General features: G+C 32.8%; 1 protein-coding gene across 4 annotated transcripts in view; it reads left to right on the plus strand.

Moving 5' to 3' along the window:
* Positions 1-21,744, plus strand: part of POSTN (periostin) — a 33,197-nt gene extending 11,453 nt beyond the window's left edge. The window contains exons 8-23 of one of the 4 annotated variants that reach the window (XM_061171115.1): positions 179-391; positions 1,366-1,500; positions 2,659-2,807; positions 4,311-4,447; positions 5,032-5,162; positions 5,678-5,808; positions 5,915-6,017; positions 6,126-6,193; positions 6,919-6,964; positions 9,920-10,000; positions 13,072-13,161; positions 13,838-13,927; positions 14,684-14,761; positions 15,143-15,226; positions 19,487-19,528; positions 21,065-21,744. In XM_061171115.1, coding sequence (XP_061027098.1) covers positions 179-391; positions 1,366-1,500; positions 2,659-2,807; positions 4,311-4,447; positions 5,032-5,162; positions 5,678-5,808; positions 5,915-6,017; positions 6,126-6,193; positions 6,919-6,964; positions 9,920-10,000; positions 13,072-13,161; positions 13,838-13,927; positions 14,684-14,761; positions 15,143-15,226; positions 19,487-19,528; positions 21,065-21,102 — 1,616 coding nt within the window. In that variant the 3' untranslated portion in view covers positions 21,103-21,744. The remainder of the gene's footprint in view (positions 1-178; positions 392-1,365; positions 1,501-2,658; positions 2,808-4,310; positions 4,448-5,031; positions 5,163-5,677; positions 5,809-5,914; positions 6,018-6,125; positions 6,194-6,918; positions 6,965-9,919; positions 10,001-13,071; positions 13,162-13,837; positions 13,928-14,683; positions 14,762-15,142; positions 15,227-19,486; positions 19,529-21,064) is intronic. The other 3 variants (XM_061171117.1, XM_061171116.1, XM_061171118.1) reach the window with 3 other exon arrangements.
* Positions 21,745-25,492: the final 3,748 nt, after the last annotated feature.

Below are 25,492 nucleotides of genomic sequence, written 5' to 3' on the forward strand. Positions count from 1 at the left end.
TTGATGGAAAAAACATTTTGAGAACATAAACAGAATTATAAAACCTTATGTCAATACTTAGGTCTTATATATATTATATTTCTTAGGAATACTTAGTTCCACAGTGAAACACGTCTTTTAAGGGTCAAATGCTATTCTCCTTGATCTGAAAGCTTACTCTTTGTACTTTGTCCTCCAGCTCTCTTGAAGTACCACATTTTAAACACCCTCCAGTGTTCCGAGGCTATCATGGGAGGAGCAGTATTTGAGACTCTGGAAGGAAACACAATTGAGATAGGATGTGATGGTGACAGCATAACAGTAAATGGAATCAAAATGGTGAACAAAAAAGATATTGTGACAAATAATGGTGTTATCCATTTGATTGATCGGGTCCTGATTCCTGATTCTGGTGAGCAACAGTTTCATATTGTTCTACCTACTATCGTTTACCAATTAGATGCCTTAAGAGTAGGCCCATGGAAAATAAATGTGCAGTATGAGGAATGCCATGTGAAGCACAAACACAAAATTTACAATGAGCTGAGTACTAAGTAGGCAGCTTGTGTAGTCATGGTCATTCCATGCATTGACCTCTGGCTTTCCAGAGTTGCTTTTTTTTTTAATGAATTTTTTTGGGGTATAGTTGATTTAAAATGTTGTGTTAGTTTCTGCTGTACAGCAAAGTGAACCAGTTACACATATACATATATCCACTTTTTTTAAGATTCTAATCCCATATAGGTCATTACAGAGTATTGAATAGAGTTCCCTGTGCTATACAGTAGGTTCTTATTAGTTATCTATTTTATATATAGTAGTACGTATATGTCAATCCCAATCTCCCAATTTATCCCTTCCCCCCCTCCCCCTTGGTAACTGTAAGTTTGGTTTCTACATCTATGACTCTATTTCTGTTTTGTAAATAGGTTCATTTGTACCATTTTTTTAGATTCCACATGTAAGCGATATCATATGATATTTGTCTTTCTCTGCCTGACTTACTTCTAATACCTAATATTGATAAAGATTATCACAGTGCCAGAGTTTTTCTTGAAAACAGAAGGGAAGATATAACCAAATGGTTACTTTTCGATAAATGAAAGACCTATGGCACTCACAAGAGCAGAGAGATAAGAGGCAAGTAATAAAGAATTCAAGAAACCTGCAAAGCAAGAAGTCAGAAAGATATTGTCCTTCTGAAATTCTTTGGTCATCAACCCCAAAAAAGGGAAACTGGAACTCTCTTACTAGGGAAAGGCAGGATGTCACATTGCCAGTACAGCAAATAGCTCATGGAAAATAGCCAAGAACTGATTTACTAATTTCATGATGATGGTAATAACAACGATGACATTGTTTGAATGGTAATGGTTTATTTTATAGCCAAACAAGTTATTGAGCTAGCTGGAAATCAGCAGACCACTTTCACAGACCTTGTGGCCCAATTAGGCTTGGCATCTGCTCTGAGGCCAGATGGAGAATACACTTTGCTGGCACCTGTGAATAATGCATTTTCTGGTATGTACTGGACACTGTCATTCCTGCTCTTTCCTCCTCTACACACATTGTTTCTTCACCATGATTGTTTGCATTAAGAAATAATAGACATTTTGTGCGGTGTTGATTAGTTTCTTTACCAGCTACACATACAATGCATTAGCACTATGTAGTCTCTATTAAAATGTCCTTCATTTCAAAACATTTCATCATAATAGATAATAGCCTACAGGAAGTGAAAGATTGTGATAAGGAGTCTTCAGTTGTTCTGTGAACCTGATCATATTTCCAGCACACGTAATGGATGTATTAACAGATCTTAAGAAAAATAAATCTGATTTGTTTATTTAAACACCAACATAATAATATTTAGGAATACGTAGGTGCATTTTGCAACTCAGAATTTGAAAGTAAGGTATCAAATTATAAATAAATACAAACAAGAGAATATGATACACTTCCATATTATGATGTGAACTATTATTACAAGTATTTGACTTAATAGCTGCTATTCAAGGACTGTGTTTAGATTAATACAACCTGACACTTTTTGCAGAAAAAAATGACTTCACAAAGACATATTTAAATTGTTAGGCAAAATTTAGCAATTAAAAACTAAATAAGTATCACCTTTTTAATGTTTTTCCAAATACTAGGTTGTGACATAGAAAATTATTAACAAGAAAATTCAAATTCCTAGAAATGCTGTTTTTCCTCTTCGTAATAATAATATCCATACATGTTGACATCAACCCATCTTTAAGAGGTTACATGCTTCAACTCTCTCTCCATAAATAAAAATAAATTTAGAAATGATTCATCAGTAGTTTTTCATGTGACTAATGGACATGAGATTCTCAGAGAAAATCTTGGCCAGGCTTAGAGTGTAACTTTTGTCAGTGACCACATAAAACCATGTGGCCCTCACAGAGATGAAACCCATTGTTTGGATTGCTTGGAATCATGTTGTAGTCATTTGATGAAATAGCTCATGGAACTTCTAATTTGTGCACAGAATTCTTAGTTTTTGGCATATAGTCAACTCATATACTATATAAGTGTAGGATCCGTAAGATCTATAGTGGTAGGGATTACCCATTTTCATGATTTTCTCTTACTGGAGAAACTTTATTGCTTTCTAAACAAAATAACACTCTTTTGTAATGAATTTACTTATAGATGATACTCTGACCATGGATCAGCGTCTTCTTAAATTAATTCTTCAGAATCACATATTGAAAGTAAAAGTTGGCCTTAATGAGCTTTACAATGGACAAAAACTTGAGACCATTGGCGGCAAACAGCTCAGAGTCTTCGTGTATCGCACAGTAAGTGAATCCGAATGAGATAAAATACCCACACTGGCCTAAATGTCAAATGATGTGCCCTTGTCTCCTTTATAATGTTGTATTAGTTTCTGCTGTATAACAAAGTGAATAAGCTATATGTATACATATATCGCCATATCTCCTGCCTCTTGCGTCTCCTTCCCACGCTCCCTATCCCACCCCTCTAGGTGGTCACAAAGCACCGAGCTGATCTCCCTGTGCTATGTAGCTGCTTCCCACTAGCTATCTATTTTACATTTGGTAGTGTATATATGTCAATGCTACTCTCTCACTTTGTCCCAGCTTACCCTTCCCCCTCTCCGTGTCCTCAAGTCCATTCTCTACACCTGCGAAAGACTGTTCTTGTAACAAATGTTCCTTAGAATTTTATTAATGTGGTCTTAATAGTAAATATTCATAGGAAGATCAGGGAACTGAATAGCTTGTTTGAAAAGACTTTGAGGAAAGTATACACAAAGTGCTGTGTATTAATAATTCTGATAATTTGCACTTGTTTCATTATAAATAACTTTTTCTAAAGCATTATTTCAATTCCATAAATCACTAAAACTCCTTTAAAATAAGCTTTTGCTTTATAGAGTACCGTACTTTACTGTTTACAAGGTAACTTTTATATTGAATCCAATGTTTAGGATGATCTTTTAATGTACGACCATCATCCAACCACCGAATCTCTTTTGAATGGCTTTCAGGATAAACTTTTATAGGCACATAAAGATTTCTAGTAAGTGGTTCTAATGTGCTTTATCTGAGGGAAAATTTCTAGAAAATATTGCTTATCAGAATTACAGTGCTACTGGTGGTGCTGTTCAGTTTCTGTCCAGGCAACCTTGCAGCTACAGCTAAAAAGAATTCACAGGAAGTCAAGCATTACCTTGAACTAAACATGACACACAGTGCTGTGCACCATAGTTCCACAAGGCCAAGACACACATTTTAAATGATGCAGAAAATGCACCGCATTCTAAATGATGCATATATAAATATTATTTGTTCAGAAATGCTATAACTTAATCAGTAATTTGACTTAAAATTGATAGGGTCTTACAGTCAAGATAATATACTAAATATTTGTGAAGATCACAAGAGGCAGTAAAGTCACGAAACTTTATGGTTAAAGAGGGTCTTAAAAAGTTAAAGGGTGAAAGTTTACTACAGAGGGTCTGTAAGAATGATTAGAACCTAGAGAGGAATGACAGGAAATGTAGAAGTGGAATTATATGGAATTTTTAAATTTACTGACAAAACTACCTGCCCCACACATAGGGTAGCTTGCCTAGTAGTGGAAGACCTAGCTGAATAGGAAAAGTGAGGTCAGATTGTACAAGACCTTAAAAACAGAGGAGAGAAACTGTTTTTTCTCGCATTAGAAGTCAGGTGACCTCTTAGAAGAGCCCATCCAGAAATTCAATTATGTAGCTTCTTCTACGTAGGGAATTTCAAGTAAGGAAATGGAGAGCTGTATCTTTATTTCTTTGCTAGGCTGTCTGCATTGAAAATTCATGCATGGTGAGAGGAAGCAAGCAAGGAAGAAATGGTGCCATTCACATATTCCGAGAGATCATCAAACCAGCAGAGAAATCCCTCCATGAAAAACTGAAACAAGATAAGCGCTTCAGGTAAGCTTACTAGTTTCACCTCCACAAGAGAATAAGAGCTTTTGGCATAGTTTTGTTTCACAGTAAGTATTCCAAAATCCATTCGGTATTCAGTATTGCTGAGAACAGAATTTAGAATAAAAAGTCTATACAAATGTTTTTAAAATTAATATATGTTCTTAACACTATTTTTCTTCCTGGTACAGCATAATATGATTTGGTGAGTAAAAAACAAACAAACAAACAAAAATCAACCTAATAGACTGAACTACTTCTTGCAAATTTTTTTATAATTAAGTTTTTTAAAAATGATAGTATATTCTAGCAAAGACTATTTTGCAGAATATTAAATAAAGTGTGACCTCGCCAAGTTTTATAGGGGGGAAAACAGAGTTTAGGAAATTTAAGAATCATATGTATATTTAAATAATTTCCCCATGATAAACCTTTAACAGTAAATTGCATTTGAAACATATGAAAACATATGAACCATTTTCTCATGCTCCCACGTATAGGGATTCTACTTTATTTCATGCATGGTGAGTAGGCTTACCTAGATTAAATCTAATAAAATAAACATATGTCCATATGTCCTTCCTGCTTAGCATCTTCCTCAGCCTACTTGAAGCTGCAGACTTGAAAGAGCTCCTGACACAGCCTGGAGATTGGACCTTGTTTGTGCCAACCAACGATGCCTTTAAGGGAATGACTAATGAAGAAAAGGAAATTCTTATTCGTGAGTAGAAGTGAACACCAGATATATTTGCCCCTTGATTCAGGATCTCATTTCTTCCTCAAGCGTTCCTGCCCAGATATCAGCCCCCAAAGTGTCCCCTCTTTCCTATTCACGGCTAGCCTTCGTCTCCTTTAATTCCATTTGGAATAATTAGAGGGTCACTCATAAATGTTCTCAATTAACTGCTTACCATAATGTTGTTGGACTAGATGTTCACTTATGTTGTCTCTATTAAGGGCCACACAACTAGGTGACAAAGAAAGAAGTAGTCACAATTTCAAAAATAATTTGACTTTTTTCTCCCAGTAAGTTGGATAATATTTTGATTGAACTTATTGAAGGGACTGCATGTTTTGACATAGCATTGATATCACATTGAAAGAACAATGACATTATGAGAAATTACAGTGTGGAAAAAATAAAGACAAGGAAATATTTTTCTCCTTCGTCCTCATAATATCAAAATGTCAAAATATATAACATGTTATTAAATAAATATATATTTTTCCCCCTAGGGGACAAAAATGCTCTTCAAAACATCATCCTTTATCACCTGACACCAGGAGTTTTCATTGGAAAGGGATTTGAACCTGGTGTTACTAACATTTTAAAGACCACACAAGGAAGCAAAATCTATCTGAAAGGAGTAAGTTCTCTAGTATGAATCTATGAGAGTGTTAATCTATTATTCAATTATCCTAATGTTCATATTTCATTAAATTTCCCATTGACATTATCCCCTGTTTTAATAGGTGAATGATACACTTCTGGTAAATGAATTGAAATCAAAAGAATCTGACATCATGACAACAAATGGTGTCATTCATGTTGTAGATAAACTCCTCTATCCAGCAGGTTGGTAATTATTGAACTGATTAATGAAAACATAACTCTTTTTCAATAGAAACCTAGATTTTTATTTCATCCATTCTTACAATATTCATTTAATATTCCTCTTCACAGACACACCTGTTGGAAATGATCAGCTGCTGGAAATACTTAATAAACTGATCAAATACATCCAAATTAAGGTACAGATGTTATTGCATGTGTTTCTAATGTGTTGAACAGACATTGCAGGTTTAACATAAGAAACTAGAAATGTATACATTAATAAGTAGACGTACACTGGGATTGCATTGCTCTTTGTTGATTATAATGGTACACTGGCATCATTTCTTCATGGGTTTATTTAAGGAGGATTTAATAAAAGCTACTTGGGGCCAAGCAGAATGTTAAGTATTATGAGAAATATTAAGCTGAATCAGATATGGCCCTTTATTCAAAAAGTTTACAGTCCAGCAGGGAAGATAAGACATGTAGATAAAAAACTATAATTTTTCTATTATCAAATATTTTTGCTACAGAATATAAGGGAAAGATAAAATATTTGCTTATAAGAAATTGTCACTAATCACAATAGTTAAAGGTAAAGGAATATTCTAGGATAGATATTGGGTTGAATATTGGTAGGGTTAAAGCACCAGACAACATAGGAAGTATTATTTAATGAACTTTTAATTTGGGATTCGCTATTCTATAATTGTTAAAACTCTGAGTAACAAATCCAACCATTTTATGCCATGTTGCCCAAGAGCAGGAAATTGGAAGATGATTTATATGAAGCCTTCATTTTTACTAAATATAATGATAGCTTCACTGTCTTTACTTCAGTGAAAATTAAAAATCATGGTGCCAAGATTTTGTTAATACAACTACTACATTTCATGTTACTAAATATAATGTTTATTTTCAGTTTGTTCGTGGTAGCACCTTCAAAGAAATCCCCATAACTGTCTACAGTAAGTACATAATGAATATTTGTCACATATAAGTGGCAAGATGTAAAAAAAAGAAGAAAACCCAATAATTTTCTTTGTGTTTACTGAGATGATTGATAATCTGGTATTTAGAATTCCAAACAATGGCAAATCTCATCTCACTTGAAACAGGGCTTGAGGTCTGGATGAGACCTCTCAGCCTTGACTATACCCTTCAACTCCAATGAACCACTTCCTCACTCATCTGCTAGCTTGATATAGATATAATTGCTAGCGTGGCAAAGACGCAGTGGAAAAAAGACACACAAACATACAAAGAGGAGAGCTAGCTAAAAGGCACTCGAGAGCTATCTGAAAATTCAAATATGTGGACACAGAAATAACATTGCTGAAAGATTTGTAGCTCATTCCACTCTCAAGACCTCAGCCATTTAAGGGCAGGCTGTCAGAGAAGTCTAATATTTATGGGCTGGTGGTTCAAAAACTCTTCCCCATTCAAAACTGGATGAAGGAACAAAAAAATTGTCAGGTGATAAACCTAGAGTTTCTAGATTCCAAGGTTCTTTTATTCCTGACTCTACCAGATTATCAAAATTAAACCTCTACTTCTTAACAATGGCAAAGGTATTTCATTTTCATAAATGTAACTCATAGTATTTCTTTTTCAATGTGGCTTTTTCCTCCTTTGTCTTTTTTCCTCTCTTCCACTGCAGCTTTCAAAACAGAAATTCTTTCCATTTTGTTTTGACTCTATAATTCAACACTCAAAATGCATCAGTAGCTAAAGCATTGCTTCAATTCCCACATTTATCTTGGCAAGAATTATTCTATTTTATGCCATGAGCATCCTGTTATTTAATTATGAAAAGTTTCCTTAATATTTACACTAGATATGGAAAAGGAGTAAAGATGATGTAAGGAGCAAAACAAAAGGTCTGCTGTTCTTACTGATTTTAATTATGTAATAATAACATAAACAATCCTAGTATCAGGCCAGCTCAGCACTGTTTCAATGACTTAGTTGGAATACTTATAATTCAATATGGTTTAAATTCCAGTATGGAAGTATACAATCTTATTAAAGATATATTTTATAAAAAATGAAAGAATGCTTATGGGCTCTATTCATCAGAAATGCTATGTCATCTTCCTCCAGTAAAAATGTATATCTGCATTACATTTCTTTACCTTTTCTACTTTATCCATGAGAGGTCCACTACCTTTTATATGTCAATGCAATATTTTGCTTACATTGAGCCAAAATATTATAATTCCTTTATTTTCCTCTACTTAAGTTGTTCTCACAGAGAACAAGCTACAGTTTATGCAATTATGCAAGTCTAATGAATCTTACCTACCTACTCACAGCTCTTGAAAGAGCTCTGAGATTTACATGCTGATGTGGAATATTTCTTTAACTCTTCTCCGTGTATGCTGTTATCTGGAAGCATAGTTCAAACAGAGGTTGAGACTAATTAAACCAAAGATTCCATTTTCATGTTCCTTTATTGACTTGTCTCTAAAATTTTAATTTTCTTACTATGTATTATTCTTGTCCCCCAAATACCATACATTTTAAATTGTCAGGGGGGAAAATGCTCTTTAGTATGTGTTGTCAAATATATGACATTTGAGGTGCAGAGGAAGAAAATCAGTATTTAATCCTCAGCCCGTGATCTGTCAAAACTATTTAAGTCTTCAGAAAAGCAAGACTGAAACAAAACTAGGACCCCAATAAACATTCTAAACTTCAAGTTCCTTAACATGAAGTGAAAATTTAAGCTAAAAGTAATTAACCCATTCTGATAGTAGCAGCAGAGACCTCTGTGAATTTGACCTTCATGGAAAGGTTCCTCTGCGGCCAGGCCACCTGTGGAATCAGTAATTGGACACAAAGATTTGACATATTTTAGTTTCATAATTTGAGATCTCAATATGTAAAATCTGTAATAACCGAGACACAGTCACAATTAAGCTCTAGAATCCATATTAATTCAAAGAGTTGACACAGATAAACATCTCAGAAACCTAAAGTAAGAATGTGACAGAAATCCAGACTGTGCTAATATCTCAGCTCTAATGTTTCAACACAGTCTGTTATGATTGCACAGATAGCTTTAGTGCTTTATCTAATGAATCCATCTTTTAAGGCTCTAATTAGAAATGATAAAGAGCCAGTAGTAGCTCTGGTATCTGGCTCCAGAGGCACACTTCCAGTTAATCTATACAACCAAGAGCCAACCAAATAGTTGGCTGCTATCTGAAATATATTTTGCACATTATTATTATTTCAGTTGGATGGATGACATACATACAAAATACATAGCTTTCAGTATAAAAATGATGATGATGATGATAAAGCTGAAAATTAAAGCCATTTTAGCCTGTAACTTAAATATTTAAATACATGATCATATCATATTTGTTGCATAGAGCTCATGTCTGGCTGGCTGGAATCCATTTTTACATTTAAGTATTCTGAACTATTTTTGTATTTTCCTTTCTGTATCACTGTTATCAAATGCATGAAAAATATTTTGAGTCTTTTTCTTTCAATGTCTTCTTCTAATTGAGAAAGAATCCAACAATGCAATTTAAGATATTATGAATTGCATGAAATTAATCATGTTTATTTGTCTTTGTTGCTATGCAGCCAATATTTTCAAGAAGTACAAAAGAAGGTAAAGAGGTTTAGTGGTGCAGTTCAAAATGATAGATTTCTAGATAGAATTCCTCACTTAGCAAGTATATATTTCACTGGAACAAATCCAAGTCACTGGACTTCAGAGTTCATCATCTGGACATGAGAAGATACTAGATAATTACCATGAATATTTCCTGTATCTGACTGCCTGAACAGTCAGATATTACCACATCTGATACCTCAGTACCCAACAAGGACCAAAAAAAAGAGACAATTTCGTTCAGGTTGCTTTTATGTAAACATCATTTATGTTCCACTTTCTATACTTTCAGCAACTAAAATTATAACCAAAGTTGTGGAACCAAAAATTAAAGTGATTGAAGGCAGTCTTCAGCCTATTATCAAAACGGAAGGTAAAAATCAATGTTATACATGGTTCCTTAAAAAATCCATATAATAGACTGATCTCTATGAATGTATCTACATTCTTTTTGAAACTAACATGCTAAATATTTCTATATCAATGGCATGCTCATTTAACAGCAGAATGCGGAATGCAAGTTATTTAGCAGAGTAGATGGTGCATTCTTAATACTTTCAGTACATTTGCTTGTATTTGATTTCATTTGAACTTAATTTACCATTGCATTAGCACTAGTACCCACATACTCACTATACAAATAAATCCTAAGCTATTTTTCCTGCACCTAGATTCTTTTAGAGAGTATACTCTTTATAGTTTTGTTTCCAGTCTCCTCACATAAATCTCTTTCATACTGTTGCGATGTGTTCCAAAAAGTGCAGGCATTTTTGATTCAACAACCTGAGAGCACAAAAGCTGTATATTGAAGAAAGCTTTTAAAATGTACATCCACACATGATATATTTTTTAATTAAACCACCAGAAACAGAGGAAATAAGTAGTTGGTGCAGTTGAGTCAAACCTTAGAATCCTTAATTCCAGCCCTGAATGTGTGTCTATATATAATATACATTACATATTCTTATATGTATACATATATAACACATTAAATAGACATATATACTTACATATATACTTATCTCCTGATGTTTCAGACTAGAGCATTAAATAAAGTTACTTTTCTCTCTCCCCCTACTGTGTATGTTAGCCAACTCCAACATCTCTGATGCCCCCTTCATTTCACATATTTTAATTACTCCCAAAGGATCGGAACTTAAGAATTATTTCCATGTCTAAGAATCTTACTGTGGTGACTGGCCACAGACGAAAGACCAGGTTTTCTTCATTATTCTGTAAGAAGAATAAAACAGTCTTTCAAAAAAGGAATAGATGATATCCTCAGCTGAATCTCAAGAAAACTATTATTGTAATTATCTTTGATTTGGGTATTCTCATTTTACGAATTGAGATGGCAACTTCTTGAATACTTTTGATTCCTCTAAAAGTGAGTCATTACTTAAAACTTAGACATTAGAAGTATGTATGTAAAAGTGTATTTCCTAGCTAGTTAGTTATCTATATTTTTATACATTCTTGAGACTTAAAATTGAGGTATTTGGAATCTGTGCTTTTTAAAAAAAAATACCATACCTATTGTCATTTGAGTATTTGATTGCTCTTACATAGTGATGAAGAGAATTTCGTAATTTAAGAAGTTAAATCTCAGAAATTTTTGTTGAGAAAATGTTTCTGATCATTTTAATGAAAAATGATAAAATGATCCTTGATTTTTAAATTCTTGTACTCTTTTTTAAAAATTAGATTCCCTAAAATTTTGTATAATCACTTGTACACAGCTTCTATAGTAAAAATCATTCACATGTACTATTTTTATTTTCAAAGATTTTTCTCTTTTCTTTCAAGCTTCTTCATTCAACCCATTTATCTTCCCAATCTTTGTGAGCAGGATTCTATTGTATTACTTTTCTTCAATTAGGAACACAATGAAGCATCAGCTCTACTTGAGTTTTTCCTATGAAGGGAACTAAGATGAAAAATGGGGTCAAGTCACCTATGCATTAACAACTCTTCAGTTTAAAAATTTGGAAGTTTTACTTTGTGCAACATAATGAGGGAGACAAATACTTACCTTGGCAGCCATTTACAATTGTCCAGTTCTAGAATTGCTATTGGCATTTCCTTCTCACTGTTTGAACTTTTGCTGATTCATCGATAACTCTTGAATTCTTACTAAATAAATTAGACCCCAAGACACAATTTTAAGATGTTTCTTATAAACGGTACCTAACCAAATTTTAGAATTAAGAATAAATCAACTTAATACGTACTGAGCACGTATTGTGCTGTGTACTCTCGTAGGTGCCCGCCAGGAATAAATATGAAAAAAAAATTTTTTTGGTAGTAAATCCCTGCCTTCATAGAATTTAAGGATAGACGATGTTTCTGAAATTCCAGTTGAGGCTCTTCTAAAGAAATGTCTATTGGGATATTTTATTAACTCATTTCCTGTTCTTAAACTCCTTAGCTGTTCTTTCCTTTTGAAGTTTCCACACCTTAAAAACTTGGCCTTACGTTTTGATACTCAGTGTCCCTTAACCACATAGATCAAATATTATGGTGCGAAATGCTTACTGTTTGAATGAACTGTACTCTTGTTTTCATTATTTTAGATTGTCTTAGACTATATAATTCTGGGTAATGGTGTACATTGACAATTTCTGAACAAACAAATAAACCCTCTCAAAGACAAGCAAATATAGTTATATTCAACTGTTGAAGGGTGTCACAGTATGAGTTAAATGTACTGAACTTCTCCTCTAAGAAACAGTCTTGATTAACTAATGTAATAATCTGCTTTCTAACATTCAAAATGATTTTCTCTGGGAGCAAAATCATTTTGCAAGTCAAATGCAACACTTAACTTTTGCATTTGAAGGACTGTTTAACTATTAATTAGTAAATATATGCATCATTCACATATAGAAGGTAAGTACTCAAATCTATTTTCTCATAAAACCTGAATTTCGTATTTTAAAGGTAGGCATAAAGTTGGGCTTTTTTGATGTTCAGTGTTATGCCCATTAGATAAAAAATGTAAGATATTGACTGATTAAAAATTAAATTAAAAATTTAACAAGAAAAGAAAGTAATAGACAATATCAGTATGGTAAAGTAAGATCTACACTAGTTATCATTAGAGCAACTCAAATTTGTACATACTGTATGATTCACAATGTATAGTCACATATAATATTTTGCATGATCATACTTTACAACTATGAATAAATGGATCAATTAAACATCAATTTAAATGCTAAAGCAGATGAAAGTTATTTTAGTAGCACACCAATAGACTGAGTCATTTGTTCTCATAAATACTGCTTAATTTGAGGACAATGGGAACTGTTTAAAACCGATTTCATAAAGCCTGAAACCACTTTGAAATTTGAGCAACACCAAACGTTGAAATAAATTTCCTGTTCTGGTAAATTTAAAGGACTACATTAACATGAAAATTTGTCTCCTAAAACAATGCCTTAGGACCCACAATAACAAAGGTCAAAATTGAAGGTGAACCTGAATTCAGACTGATTAAAGAAGGTGAAACAGTAACTGAAGTGATCCATGGAGGTGCGTTCTGTGTGTTTCCTGTAGCCTACTGTGAACATTTTCAAACAGTGTTGGTTTAAATATACTGAATATCTGAGGTTTTCTCTTGGACTTTTGTTTTATATAAATTGTGGGAAAACTTTTCTCAGTTACGGATTCTTATTAGCCAATCAATTAAAACATAGTTTACCTTTTAATGGATATAGTTGGAATCGATTTAACCATTAACTCACCAGTTCCAACAAAACTGTCATTACTCTGCATATGCAAGAATGATTATGAAATATAATGAAAACAATCATGTCAATACAAAAGAACATATTGTACTTAGAAGAAAGAGTGGCCATTCTATAAGACTGACTAATAAGTCACTGCTAGGACTTATAAGATTCCCATTCTAATGATGTATAATTCCCTGGATTCTCCCTGAACACTCATTCCGCAGTCAAGAGACAAGTATGACATGAAGTGTTAGCTTGCTAGTTGGCTCTCTCCCTTACCCAAGATTCAGGACATAACCACTACCTTTTAGACCTCTGTTATATGAATTTATTTGAGATACGTCCCCAAAATTGTTATGATTGAATTCTAAATGGCATTGCTGTGAGAAATACATTTAATCATTAAAACGTCTAGCTTATGGCCATTTAGATGCCATAAGGGGATAAATCAAATGCATTTTCTTCCCCTATTTCAGAGCCAATTATTAAAAAATACACCAAAATCATTGATGGAGTGCCTGTGGAAATAACTGAAAAAGAGACAAGAGAAGAACGAATCATTACAGGTAATTTTTAACTCTGTATATGAACTATGCCTGGATTATAAAGAGCAAACCATATTTAATCCTAAAATATCTCTATAAGAATCATTAAAGAAACTAAGTCATTTTCTTAGTGGCTACTGAAGTTACTTTATTTCTTTTTTGGTAGAAATAATACTAATCCTAAATATGTAATCTATGATTTCCTCTGAATTGGAAATTTTGGGACAAATCTATAAGCATGTGTTTTTATTATGAATATGCATGTGTATTATATAATACACTATCTTCACTTTGCTATTTATTAATGAGTTACTAAATCCTAGAAGAAAAACCATTCCCTCCTTCGATTTTCCTTTCATCTTAAGGTCTACACATACACATCTACACACCAAAATAATATGCAAGTTTGTATAGAACAACTGATCAATAATTTCAGTAAACCTCTGTATCAGTCTCCCATCAGTGAATTAGCCTAAAATTCTGAATTCAGCTATTTTTTAAGTCTTTGGGAATTCCCTGGTGGTCCATGTTTAAACAAGCAGTCAGCAAATATGGCCCATGCCACCTACTTATGTAAATAAAGTTTTATTGGAACACAGTGTGACCATTCATTTATACAGTGTCTATGGCTATTTGCACTCTAAAGGACAAAGTTAAATAGCTGCAACACAAGACTACAAGACCCATAAAGTCTAAATTACTTACTATGTGACCCTTACAGAGGAAGTTTGCCCAGCCTTGTTTCAGAACCTTTTTTTTTTTTTGTCTTTCCTTTAGGTCCTGAAATAAAATACACTAGAATTTCAACTAGTGGTGGAGAAACAGAAGAAACTCTGAAGAAATTGTTGCAAGAAGGTCAGTATGTCTAGAAGAATAAGAATGTGGATTTCTTTAAGCTATCTATATCAAAGTCTAAAATAATCTTTGAAGCCTCTTACACTTTCTACTCTATCTCATTCCTTTGTTCTAGTTCCATACCAACACAAGAAAAAAGTCCAGAGATAGGGAATGAAACTCAAATTACAGTCATATTGATTGTTTTGTTCTATATTTGCTATATAGTGTTCAACAACTTTGTAAGAAAATTGGTTTATCAAAAAGTAACACTAAAAACCAAGAAAGAACCAAGTGTTGGTCTGGAATTCATTGTTGGGCAGATGCCGTTATATATCACATCACATCTCCTGCCTTTTTATTACATAAACCAATTTCTGCTATAAACATGTATCCTCTCAGAGGTCACCAAGGTCACCAAATTCATTGAAGGTGGTGATGGTCATTTATTTGAAGATGAAGAAATTAAAAGACTGCTTCAGGGAGGTTAGTAAAAGGGAAACAACTAACCCACTTAACAGGTTCTGATAACTGAGATTTTCAACTTTTTAAAGACTGAGCATTCAGGTTTGGTTTGGTTTTGTTTTAATTAGGTTAAAAAAGACAACATCATGTCTCTCTTAACAGACTGATTGGGTCAATGGTCGTTATAGTAAGCATTATAAAGAAAGAATTACTAGTTTAAACAGTCTTTAAAAAGTTCAATGGGGAGCAGTGAATATTTTTTTGCTTTGATACAGACAACTGTAAAGATATTTTTAGTATGTGAAAGGGGGATACTTTAAAAATTGGTAGTTATTTAAGGAAGCCCAAATTGAAATACTTTTTATATTTTAAAAAATGTATTCACTGCACCAACAATAATAAAAGGCATGTTTATGAATTTTTTAAGTGCATAGATCTAGCAAAAAAATTGCATTTAGTATTTTTATTTTCCAAAACTACATACTTGGGAATGGGTTATCTGTTTCTTCTAACAGTTTGAGTGATAATCTATACCTGGAGCTGTAAATTATTTTGCATATGAAATTAATTTTAATATTTAAAATATGGAATGTTCTCTGCCTGTGGCGTTAAAAGGACCTACTTTTAAAAGGAAAGAAGAAAAAAAAGAATTCAAAATCTTACACAAACTCTCAATGGTAATTACTCAAAGAAATAGTAAATGTTAATAAAGTATAATTTGGGTAATTGGTATTTGAATAAATTAATTTCTAGTTCATTTTCTTAACAATAAAAGAATTTAAGGTAAGAAATTGGTCCCAATGGGTTTTATGCTTAAAATTTTAAAAATTGTAGTACTATGTCCAAGAAGTTGTAAATTCTCTTGGGACCGTGTATATTTTTGGCAATTATTGTTTCCTTATTCTTTATTTTTATATAGGTAGAATCTCTTACATAGTATTGATACTGTTCAGTGATAGTAAAAATAAATAATTTTTATTGAACCAATGATTGAATTTCCCCTCAATAGAAAAATCTGTGTCTGAAAAATACAAGATTTCCTTTCAGACTGCAGGGAATATGTGACACTCCCAAAGACACAACAGAACCAGTTTCCTGTGAGATCTAATACAGAATTTACTCATCTACCCCTAAATGCTTAACACTGTACTAGAAAAAGGTAGGGATTTGAGGGAAGAGGTGAAGACATGAAAATTAAGTTGAATTCTTTTTTTTTTTCAGTCCTTGCCATAGTAAGCGGCTTTGTAGAATGGCAGTGCTTTGTAGAGAATGAACCAATTAGTAACTGCACTTGTATATATTGCTTTAATTTATTTAGGCTTAAACTTCGGTAAGTATGTTTTCCTCCCCTTCAATAAGCCCCCATTAACAAGTCCATTATAAACAACGAACTAAGTACTGAAGACTAACTTCAGCCAAGAGAAGATAATACCTGTTACGAGAATAAGATACTCTAATTTTTGCTAATGGAATCCTTCTTTAACTCTGGTTTATGTTCATCCCAAAGGTTGATTCCTTTAGTTCCCAGTATTTGGTTTCTCCACATATTCATAACGTGTTGGTTTTGTCAATGTCACAACATAAGTTTTTATCAAAACATTTCCAAGGTTTTTTTTTTTTTTTCTCATAAGAAAGACAATATAAGCAGTATAGTTACTAATATCTGGACACTAAGTGGACATGCTAGTTTTCTTTCTTCCAGCCCTGTAAAACCATTGGGTCAACACTGAGTAACAAGTGTCTCTTGTCTAGATCCCAAGAGACACAGATTTACAAAGAAGCTGGTGTAAATAAAGATTATGTCATGCAAGATTGGCTTTTTTTTTCTTTCAGAGTATTGATAATTGATCTATAGGTAAATGTGGTCTTCATCTCAAAGCTTGGAGTTTTCTATCTGAACTGCTCATATTGTGGTACATATAGTACATTTTGATGAACTGAGTGTATTCCTCAATCATTTAGGTCATGCTTATTAACATGGGTAAGTGGTCAGTTTAGTACTAATATTATGATCTGTCATTGAAACATTTCAGACCCCTTAACTAAAAATTCTTCTCATAAAATGTGCAGAGTTTTTCACTCTTGTCTTAGATAGAACTACATTTACTGAAACTACTAAAGTAATTAAGGGAGAACAGCAAAGTAGTAGGCTATGGAGAAAGGAACAACAACAAAAAGTTATCTGGGAATGTTTTGACAAATCTGCCTGTAAAACATGTAAAGATTTATGGCTTCTGTAGAGAACAGAGGATCAGGTTGTAGGTCTGGCTTCCAATCTGGGTTCCAACTTGAACTAACTTGTATTATAAATTGATGCTTTTCTGCCTTGCTTTCTTAATCTGAAAAGTGGGGATAGTAATGTTACCTACATATAAATGAATCAATACATGAAAAGCACTTGGAATAATGTTCAGCGCATATAAACTCTCAGTGATGTTAGCTACTATCAGGATTACAGTCAATTAACGTTAACATGGTCAACAAAGTAATACTTTACACTCTAAATTTCCAAAGTCATAGCCACGTAAAAATGCAAAAATCTTGCAAATAAGTGAGCTGAAGCATTTTGTATGTTTCAGGAAACATGCCGTGGAGAGGAGCATTTTTGTGGGATTGTTCAATGATTGATTTATCTTGCCACATTTAGCTTCTCTAAACACGACCTAATACAAGTGTCATTCAGTTTGAGATGGCAGAGAGCCACTGAGAGCAAATCTGGTTTTCTGCACTTTAATCAAGCTTTTCTTCCAGAGATGTTTGTTTACCACAATGAACACTTCTTATTTTGATTTTATCATAGCCAAATAGTAATAAATTAACAAGTTAGTTAATTGGATATATATTAATTGGATGCTGCCAAATTTATAAAAGAAAATCTGAGTGTAAGTGCTTGTTTTGAAAAGTAATGTCGAAATCTTGTTTTAAATTGCATAATAAGTGCTCTTTGGAATTTAATAAGTCCATTATAAACAATGCTTTTATTCACTGCTTAAAGACTGGATCCATCTTTTCATGACAATATTTTATAAGCCATTTTTTGTGATCAAGTAAACCTGAAGTTAAGAAAAATATATCAACTGGAGCATATTCCATAATTCAGACTTTTCTATCTCACATAAACTTTCCCTCACTATCCAATCTAATGAGGTTTTCTATAGTTCTGTATTTTATTATAGTATTAATATACTGTGATAAATGGTTATGTATCTTATATTCTGGGGGGAAAAAAAAGACATGTTGGAAATGTGCTATGTAGACAGAAACAGAATTCTTCAAAAAATGCTTAATGTTTCTTTCCCTTTTTTTAAAACTTGATATTATACAGCCCAAAATACTGTTGGTGATAGTCTCATATCTTATTTTTTATGGGATTTCAGAGAATTGAATATACATATAAAACAAAAATTTTGACTTCATTGTTGAGTATAGATGATATATAAAAATCAAGAAGTCAAAACTTGGAGAAAAAATAAAGAAGGTAAGCAGAGAAACAAAGCCGCTATAGGGACCACACTTATTCATTGATCTCAAATGTCCAACGACAGAGTGAAAATGTGAATTTAGGTTGACCAAGTGGTCTTGTCAATGAGTTAAAAGAAAAATGAGGAATTGGGAAGTATTTTGCAACTGTAACAACAAAAAACTGCATTGTTATGAGACACTTAAAATTCTAAAATAAGAAAGCTTTTATTATTTTTAGCTACTTAACTTTTAAATGGTCTTGTAGGATTGGAATTAAATTTGGGAGTATGTTGGCACACACTTCCTGAATTGCTTACTGGTATATTTCTAGAGTTATGATATTTTGTTGTCCTCATGTATTATAAGTTGATCATAAATTAATTTACAATGAGAATTTTACAGAGGCAGAAGTCTGATACATCACAAATAGGAATGACTGGAAAAAATGAGTGGGTATCTCTGGGAAGATACTTCTGCTAAACTTTATAGAATGTTAGACATCCTTTCATCATAAAGTGATGCTTTTCATAAAAAGGGTGAAAAAGTCATGTAAGTCACTCCATGCAAAAATGGAACATCATCTGGGGTGCTACATGCCATAATAAAACAATATGTTTTGCAAATAGTAAACATTCATTATGATATATGGAAAACAAATGTCTGTTTGTTGCCAGTGCAAAAGTCTCATTACTCCAAAAGAAATCTACATGTTTACATGATGTTTATTTAAAACTTTATACTCTTATGCTCAACTATGGTTTCCTGTCTCATATTAGCCATAATTTCAAAGTATTTTTAACTAAAGCTATTTAATTTCAGACACACCTGTGAGGAAGATACAAGCCAACAAAAGAATTCAAGGTAAATATATTGACTATGGTAATTTGCATATATGACAAACCTTTTGTTATATAAAGACAAACCAAAGAAAAGGAGAGTATTCTAATAAATTTTATTTTGAGCAAAGTATTTTGATGATACGAATCAGAAAATAAATCTTTCACTATTAATAAAATATAAGAAAAACAAATGTTAAAAGAAAGGCAATTATACTCATATAAAGTGCTAGACATACTGAACCATTGAGGTAGACTCAAGTAGAATTAATTTGAAAAGAAACCCTTGAATACCAGAGTCGAGCAAAAATAGGTAGCAGGTAGACCTGAACTCTGTTAAACTATTATTTAAAATGAGGCTACAGTTTGAGACAAAAATAAATTCAAAACTGTATCTACTGTACACATATAGAAAATGATTAATATAGGTATGTACAAAATTTTGATGTAATGTGTAGGTTATATACATGCACTATAATTTTCCTTATAACTTTATTTATGTGCATTTTCTAATCTTCCACATAGGTTACCTTACATTCTGATGCATTCAAAACTCAAAGATTTCCCTTGTGGAACTTAAAATAATTACATGTTTGGAATTTCTAAGATAATTATATACTAATAGTCAAAAGAAGTTGAAGGCTTATAAATGCATTATAGGCATATCTGATTTTAACCCAGTCCAATCTAGACATTTGAAACTAAAGACTCAATTGTACACATAATTATTTTTTATTGGAGTAAAATTGCTTTACAATGTTGTGTTAGTTTCTGCTGTACAATGAAGTGAATCAGCTAAATGTATACCTATATCCCCTCCCTCTTGGACCTCCCTCCCACCCACCCCCCATCCACCCACCCCAACTAGGTCATCACCGAGCTGAGCTCCCTGTGCTATAAAGCATGTTCCCACTAGCTATTTTACAAATGGTAGTGTATTTATGTCAAACTTAATCTCCCAATTAGCCCCTCATTCCCCTTCCCCCACCGTGTCCACATGTCCGTTCTCTATGTCTACATCTCTATTCCTGCCCTACAAATAGGTTCATCTGTAAGATTTTTCTAGATTCCACATATATGCATTAATATACAATATTTGTTTTTCTCTTTCAGGCTTAGTTCACTCTGTATGACAGACTCTAGGTCCATCCACATCTCTACAAATGACCCAATTTTGTTCCTTTTTATGGCTGAGTAATATTCATTGTATATATGTACCACATCTTCTTCATCCATTCATCTAACGCAGGACATTTAGGTTGTACACATAATTTTTAACTGAAGGCTTTATCGCAGATTTCTTCTAAACATGCAAATTCATCCAAATTTTCTAAGGAACTAAAATCATCACTTTAAATTATTATTTTCATATACCTTTGATCAAAAGAGGACTTGGTTTCATCATCATAACCAGAATATATTATTAAGAAAACATAATCTAACATTTATTATAAGAAATGATGGTCTTTTATACATATAGTTATGCATAAAATATCATATTCTTAAACACTATAGTTTCATCACATTTACAATCTATATGCTCTCCCTTCTTCCTAATCAGGATCTAGAAGACGATCAAGGGAAGATCGTCCTCAGTGAAAATCCAGACACCAGACAACAAAGTTTACAAAGCCCTAAATCAACAACCTGATCTTAAAGGAAAAATATGAGAGTTACGCCGACGTGAAGAAATGAACCACCAACACTAAAAAGCAATCACTGAACAATTCTGAATGCAAATATAGTATTTTTTTTTTTTTCTGAATGAGAAACAGGAGGGAAATTGTGGGTTTAGCCTCCTGTGGGATAGAATCTGAGGGAAACGTAACACCTTACAGGCTTTTACATCTTGACATTAAAATTTCTGGCTAACTCTGGAATCCATGAGAGAAAATCCTTGCCACTGGATTAATTACAGTTCAAATCTCAGAGTGGTGAGCTGTTACCCCTTGAGAAGATTGAACCTTGAATAATGGAGAGATAAAATGCATGCAAGGGGTTACCTCTCAATGGGAAATGGATAAATAAAAATGGGTGCTCAGTATTAAAAAAAAAAAATGACAAAACCAAAACTTTTACATCAAAAAGCTTTGCACATTTGTAATACAATGTGGGTTTACCAGAAAATTATGTTATTTCTACAACTAATTTTGTACTCTTGAAATGTTTGTCTTATGCTTCTTGCAATACATATTTTTATCTCAAACATTTCAATAAATCCATTTTTCAGGTATAAAAAGAATTACTTCAAATTGGGTAATTCAAAAAACTCAAGGTTTAAGTTAATAAGAGGTTTGGACTTGGGAACAGGACTTTATACCTCTTTTTTTTTTTTATAACAAATACTCATTAAAGGAAATTGAATGAATTTAGTGTTTTTCAAATTTTTAAAACTATTATGATATATAAATAATCATTACACAATGAAGCAATAATTAAACATCAACTGAGTACATAATATAACCCTGGAACTGTGCTAAGTTATGAGGATTCAAAAGATGAATTAGACAACTACTGTCCTCAAAGGGTAAAAAGACAAATCAATAATCCACAATGTACCATGGGCTATAATAGAAGAATAAACAGCACTACAGGAGCACAAATACCTCAATTAATTATTCCTAGGCCTAGGCTAACACAGAAGGAGCCAAAGAGATGCCCTTAACAGAGACTTGAAGTAACATAAGAGTCTACTGCATGAAAAAGGAAGGGAAGAAAAATATTTGTTTGCTGAGAATGATAAAGAGATCAGTTTGATCTACTCAGATCTCAACAAATGTCATCCTTATCTTGGACTAGAGATAAGAGCAGACAGGGAATAGAACCCATACTGCTGAGAAACTGACTTGTGATAGTGTGATAAATTATATCATGCATTGAAAGTTGGTCATTGAGAGACTATAAAACTGAGGAAGACCAAACTAAAGATACCTCTTGGATCAGAGGCTCAGCACTAGAGTAATACTAAAGGATCTGAAAAGATTTGAGGTAGCTGAAAAGCATTGGTTCTTTGAGGAACAATTGAGGTAAGGAAGCGAGATATAAAGTTCTAATGGTGCCACTAACTGCGGAAGTCCTGGATAGCCTGGGTTTTCCAGAATGTTTCCTACTGTGGACAGTGGTGAGATTTATGTCTAGCATTTAGAGCCCTTGCCAAGAAATAAAATGTCCTACCAACTCAGTACTCATGTAGAGAATCTTTGGACTACAATCTAAACGGGACAGAGTGTGGCTGTGATTTAACCAAAATGATTCAAAGGAGGTGGTTACGTAAGGTGGTGCTGGTAGAATATATTACATCATCATCAACACAGATGGCTATTCCAGACAGACAGCATGTTGTTAATAATCCTCTGGAAGATCACAGGTTGATTGCATAGAACAAAGAGTATATGGATTCATTCAGTTAGCTCCCTTCAGGGTTTGCATTTGATAATGAACCAGGTGTTGCAAAGTTCAACTTTGAACATGGTCATCGTAGACAGTAGGGATGAAACCGAGGTTTTTTTTTTAAAGACTGTTACCTTTAATTTTAAGGCCCTGATGGGTTTTTTTGTACCATAGGAGACAAAAAATCAGTATTTGAGAGTATACATACAAAAATCTAGCATATGTCTCTGGGAAAAGACAGCCAAGTGACATATGCAAATATAAAGATAAAATTTAAAGAGAAATTATTTATAAAATAGAAATAAACAAATACAAATAAAAAGAAAGAAGGTTAAAACATATGAAAATAAACAATAATTTAAAACTGCAAAATAAGAATTTAAAATAGGTAGGTAGATAGATAGATCAATAGATTGATAGGTAGATAGATATCAATCTTCCTGGGACACTGTCTACAAATCGAAGCTGCAGAGTAGTATGTGCTTTTACACACAATATTTTTGCCTTTAAAAATTCTCAAGAGTCTTATTATCTCCAGTTTCACAAGAAAAACATGAGGCTTAATGAATTTATGTAACTTTTCTTATTTTGCACTGTACTGTTAAATCAGGCCATCAATCAGCTTACCACATGCCCATTACCCAGCAAGCATAAACTTGAATAGAGCAAACACATCTGTTTTTGAAATTGTGCTTACTCTGCACTACTTTATTTCAGCTCTTTTTCTAACCATCCTCTGCATAAGTGGCATTAAATTTAAGGCTGAATTTTAAAATAAGCCCTTCTAGTCAATCCTGATGCACAAGGTCCACCACCCTAACTGAGAAATATCGCTTTATAGAGATTTCTGTTGAGACCGTAGTATCCAAGCAACCAGTGATCTACTTTCTGTCACTATAGACAACAGCATTTTCTAGACCTTTTATAAACTGAATCACATAGTATGCATGGCTTCTTTGTCTGGCTTTCCTTTCTCTTGGATTAATATGTAGGAGTGGAATGGCAGGACCAGACGAAAGGTATAGGATTAAAGCTTTAGGAAACTGCCAAATCATACTCCAAAGGCGTTCTATTGTTTTGCATTCCCACCAGAAGTACATGAGAGTTCCTGTTTCTCTTGCCAACACTTGACATGGTCAGTCTTTTTAATGTTAGGTTTTCTAATAGGTGTGTAGTGGTATCTCATTGTGGTTTTAATTTGCATTTCCCTAATGTATGTTTTTCATCTGCTTATTTGACATTTGTATATCTTCTTTGGTGAAGTGTCTGTTCAAATCATTTGCCAATTTTGAGTTGTTTTTTAAAAAATTATTATTATTGAGTTGAGAGTTCCTTATATATCATGGATACAAGTCCTTTATCAGCTATCTAAGGTGAAAATATTTTCTCATAGCATGGGACTTAACTGTTCATTCTCTTAGCATTGTTTTTGAAGATACCAAAGCCTTTCTTTTTTTTCCTTTTATGGATTGTACTTTTGGTGTCATATCTAAGAAATCTTTTATTAACCAAAGATCACAAAAATTTTCTATGTTTTCTTTTAGAAGTTTTTATTAGATTTAGGTTTTACATCGATGCACATGATCCATTTTGAATTACTTTTTGTTTATAGTACAAGGTATGAACCGAGGTTCTTCTTTTTTTCTATAGAAAGCCAATTATTCCAGCACCATTTTCTGAAAAGACTATCCTTTGTCTACTGATTTCCTTTTATACCTTTGTCAAAAATCCATATATTTGTGTATATATTTCTGTTTCTTTCTATTCTCTTCCATTCATCTATTTGTCTATCTTAATTGAAATGTCACAATGACTGGTTTGAAATAAATCAATAAATCTGTTAGAATTAGTACTCCAACTTTGCTCCTATTTTTCAAAGTTGTTTTGGCAATTTTAAGTTTTTACATTTCCAGATGAATTTTTTACTCAGTTTGGCAATTTCTACCAAAAAAAAGAGATATCTGCTGGACTTTGAAATTGTGTTGACTCTATGGATCAATTTGGGGATAATCAAAATCTTCACAATATTGAGTCTCCAAACCATGAACAAAATATATCTCTCTGTTTGTATAGGTATTCCTTAATTACCTTACCAATGTTTCATTATTTTAAGTGTACAAGTCTTGCACATCTTTTGTAGATTTTCCTTAAGTACTTGATATTTTTGATGGTATTATAAATGGCATTGTTTTTATTTCAATTGCTGACTGTTTATTTTCTGTGTATTGATCTTGTATTTTGCAAACTTGTTAAACTCATTTATTAGTTCTAGTGACTTTTTGTAGATTCCATCATGTTTTCTACATTGACAAACATGTTGTCTTCAAATAAAGACAATTTTACTTTTTCCTCTACCATCTTAATACCCTTAATATTTTCTTGCCTTATTTCATTGGTTGAAATTGAATAGTAGTATAATTTAGAATAGAAATGGCAGGAGTGGGCATTTTTTTGCTTCATGATCTTAGAGGGAAAACATTCATTCATTCTTTTAGCCTTAAGTATGATGTTTAGTTTCATGTTAGCATCACTACTTTTTCATAGTTCTCCATTATCAGGTTGAAGAAAGTGACTTCTATTTCAAGTTTGCTGAGAATTT

The sequence above is a fragment of the Eubalaena glacialis genome, chromosome 16 (assembly GCF_028564815.1).
Source record: "Eubalaena glacialis isolate mEubGla1 chromosome 16, mEubGla1.1.hap2.+ XY, whole genome shotgun sequence".
NCBI classification, from domain to species: Eukaryota; Metazoa; Chordata; class Mammalia; order Artiodactyla; family Balaenidae; genus Eubalaena; species Eubalaena glacialis.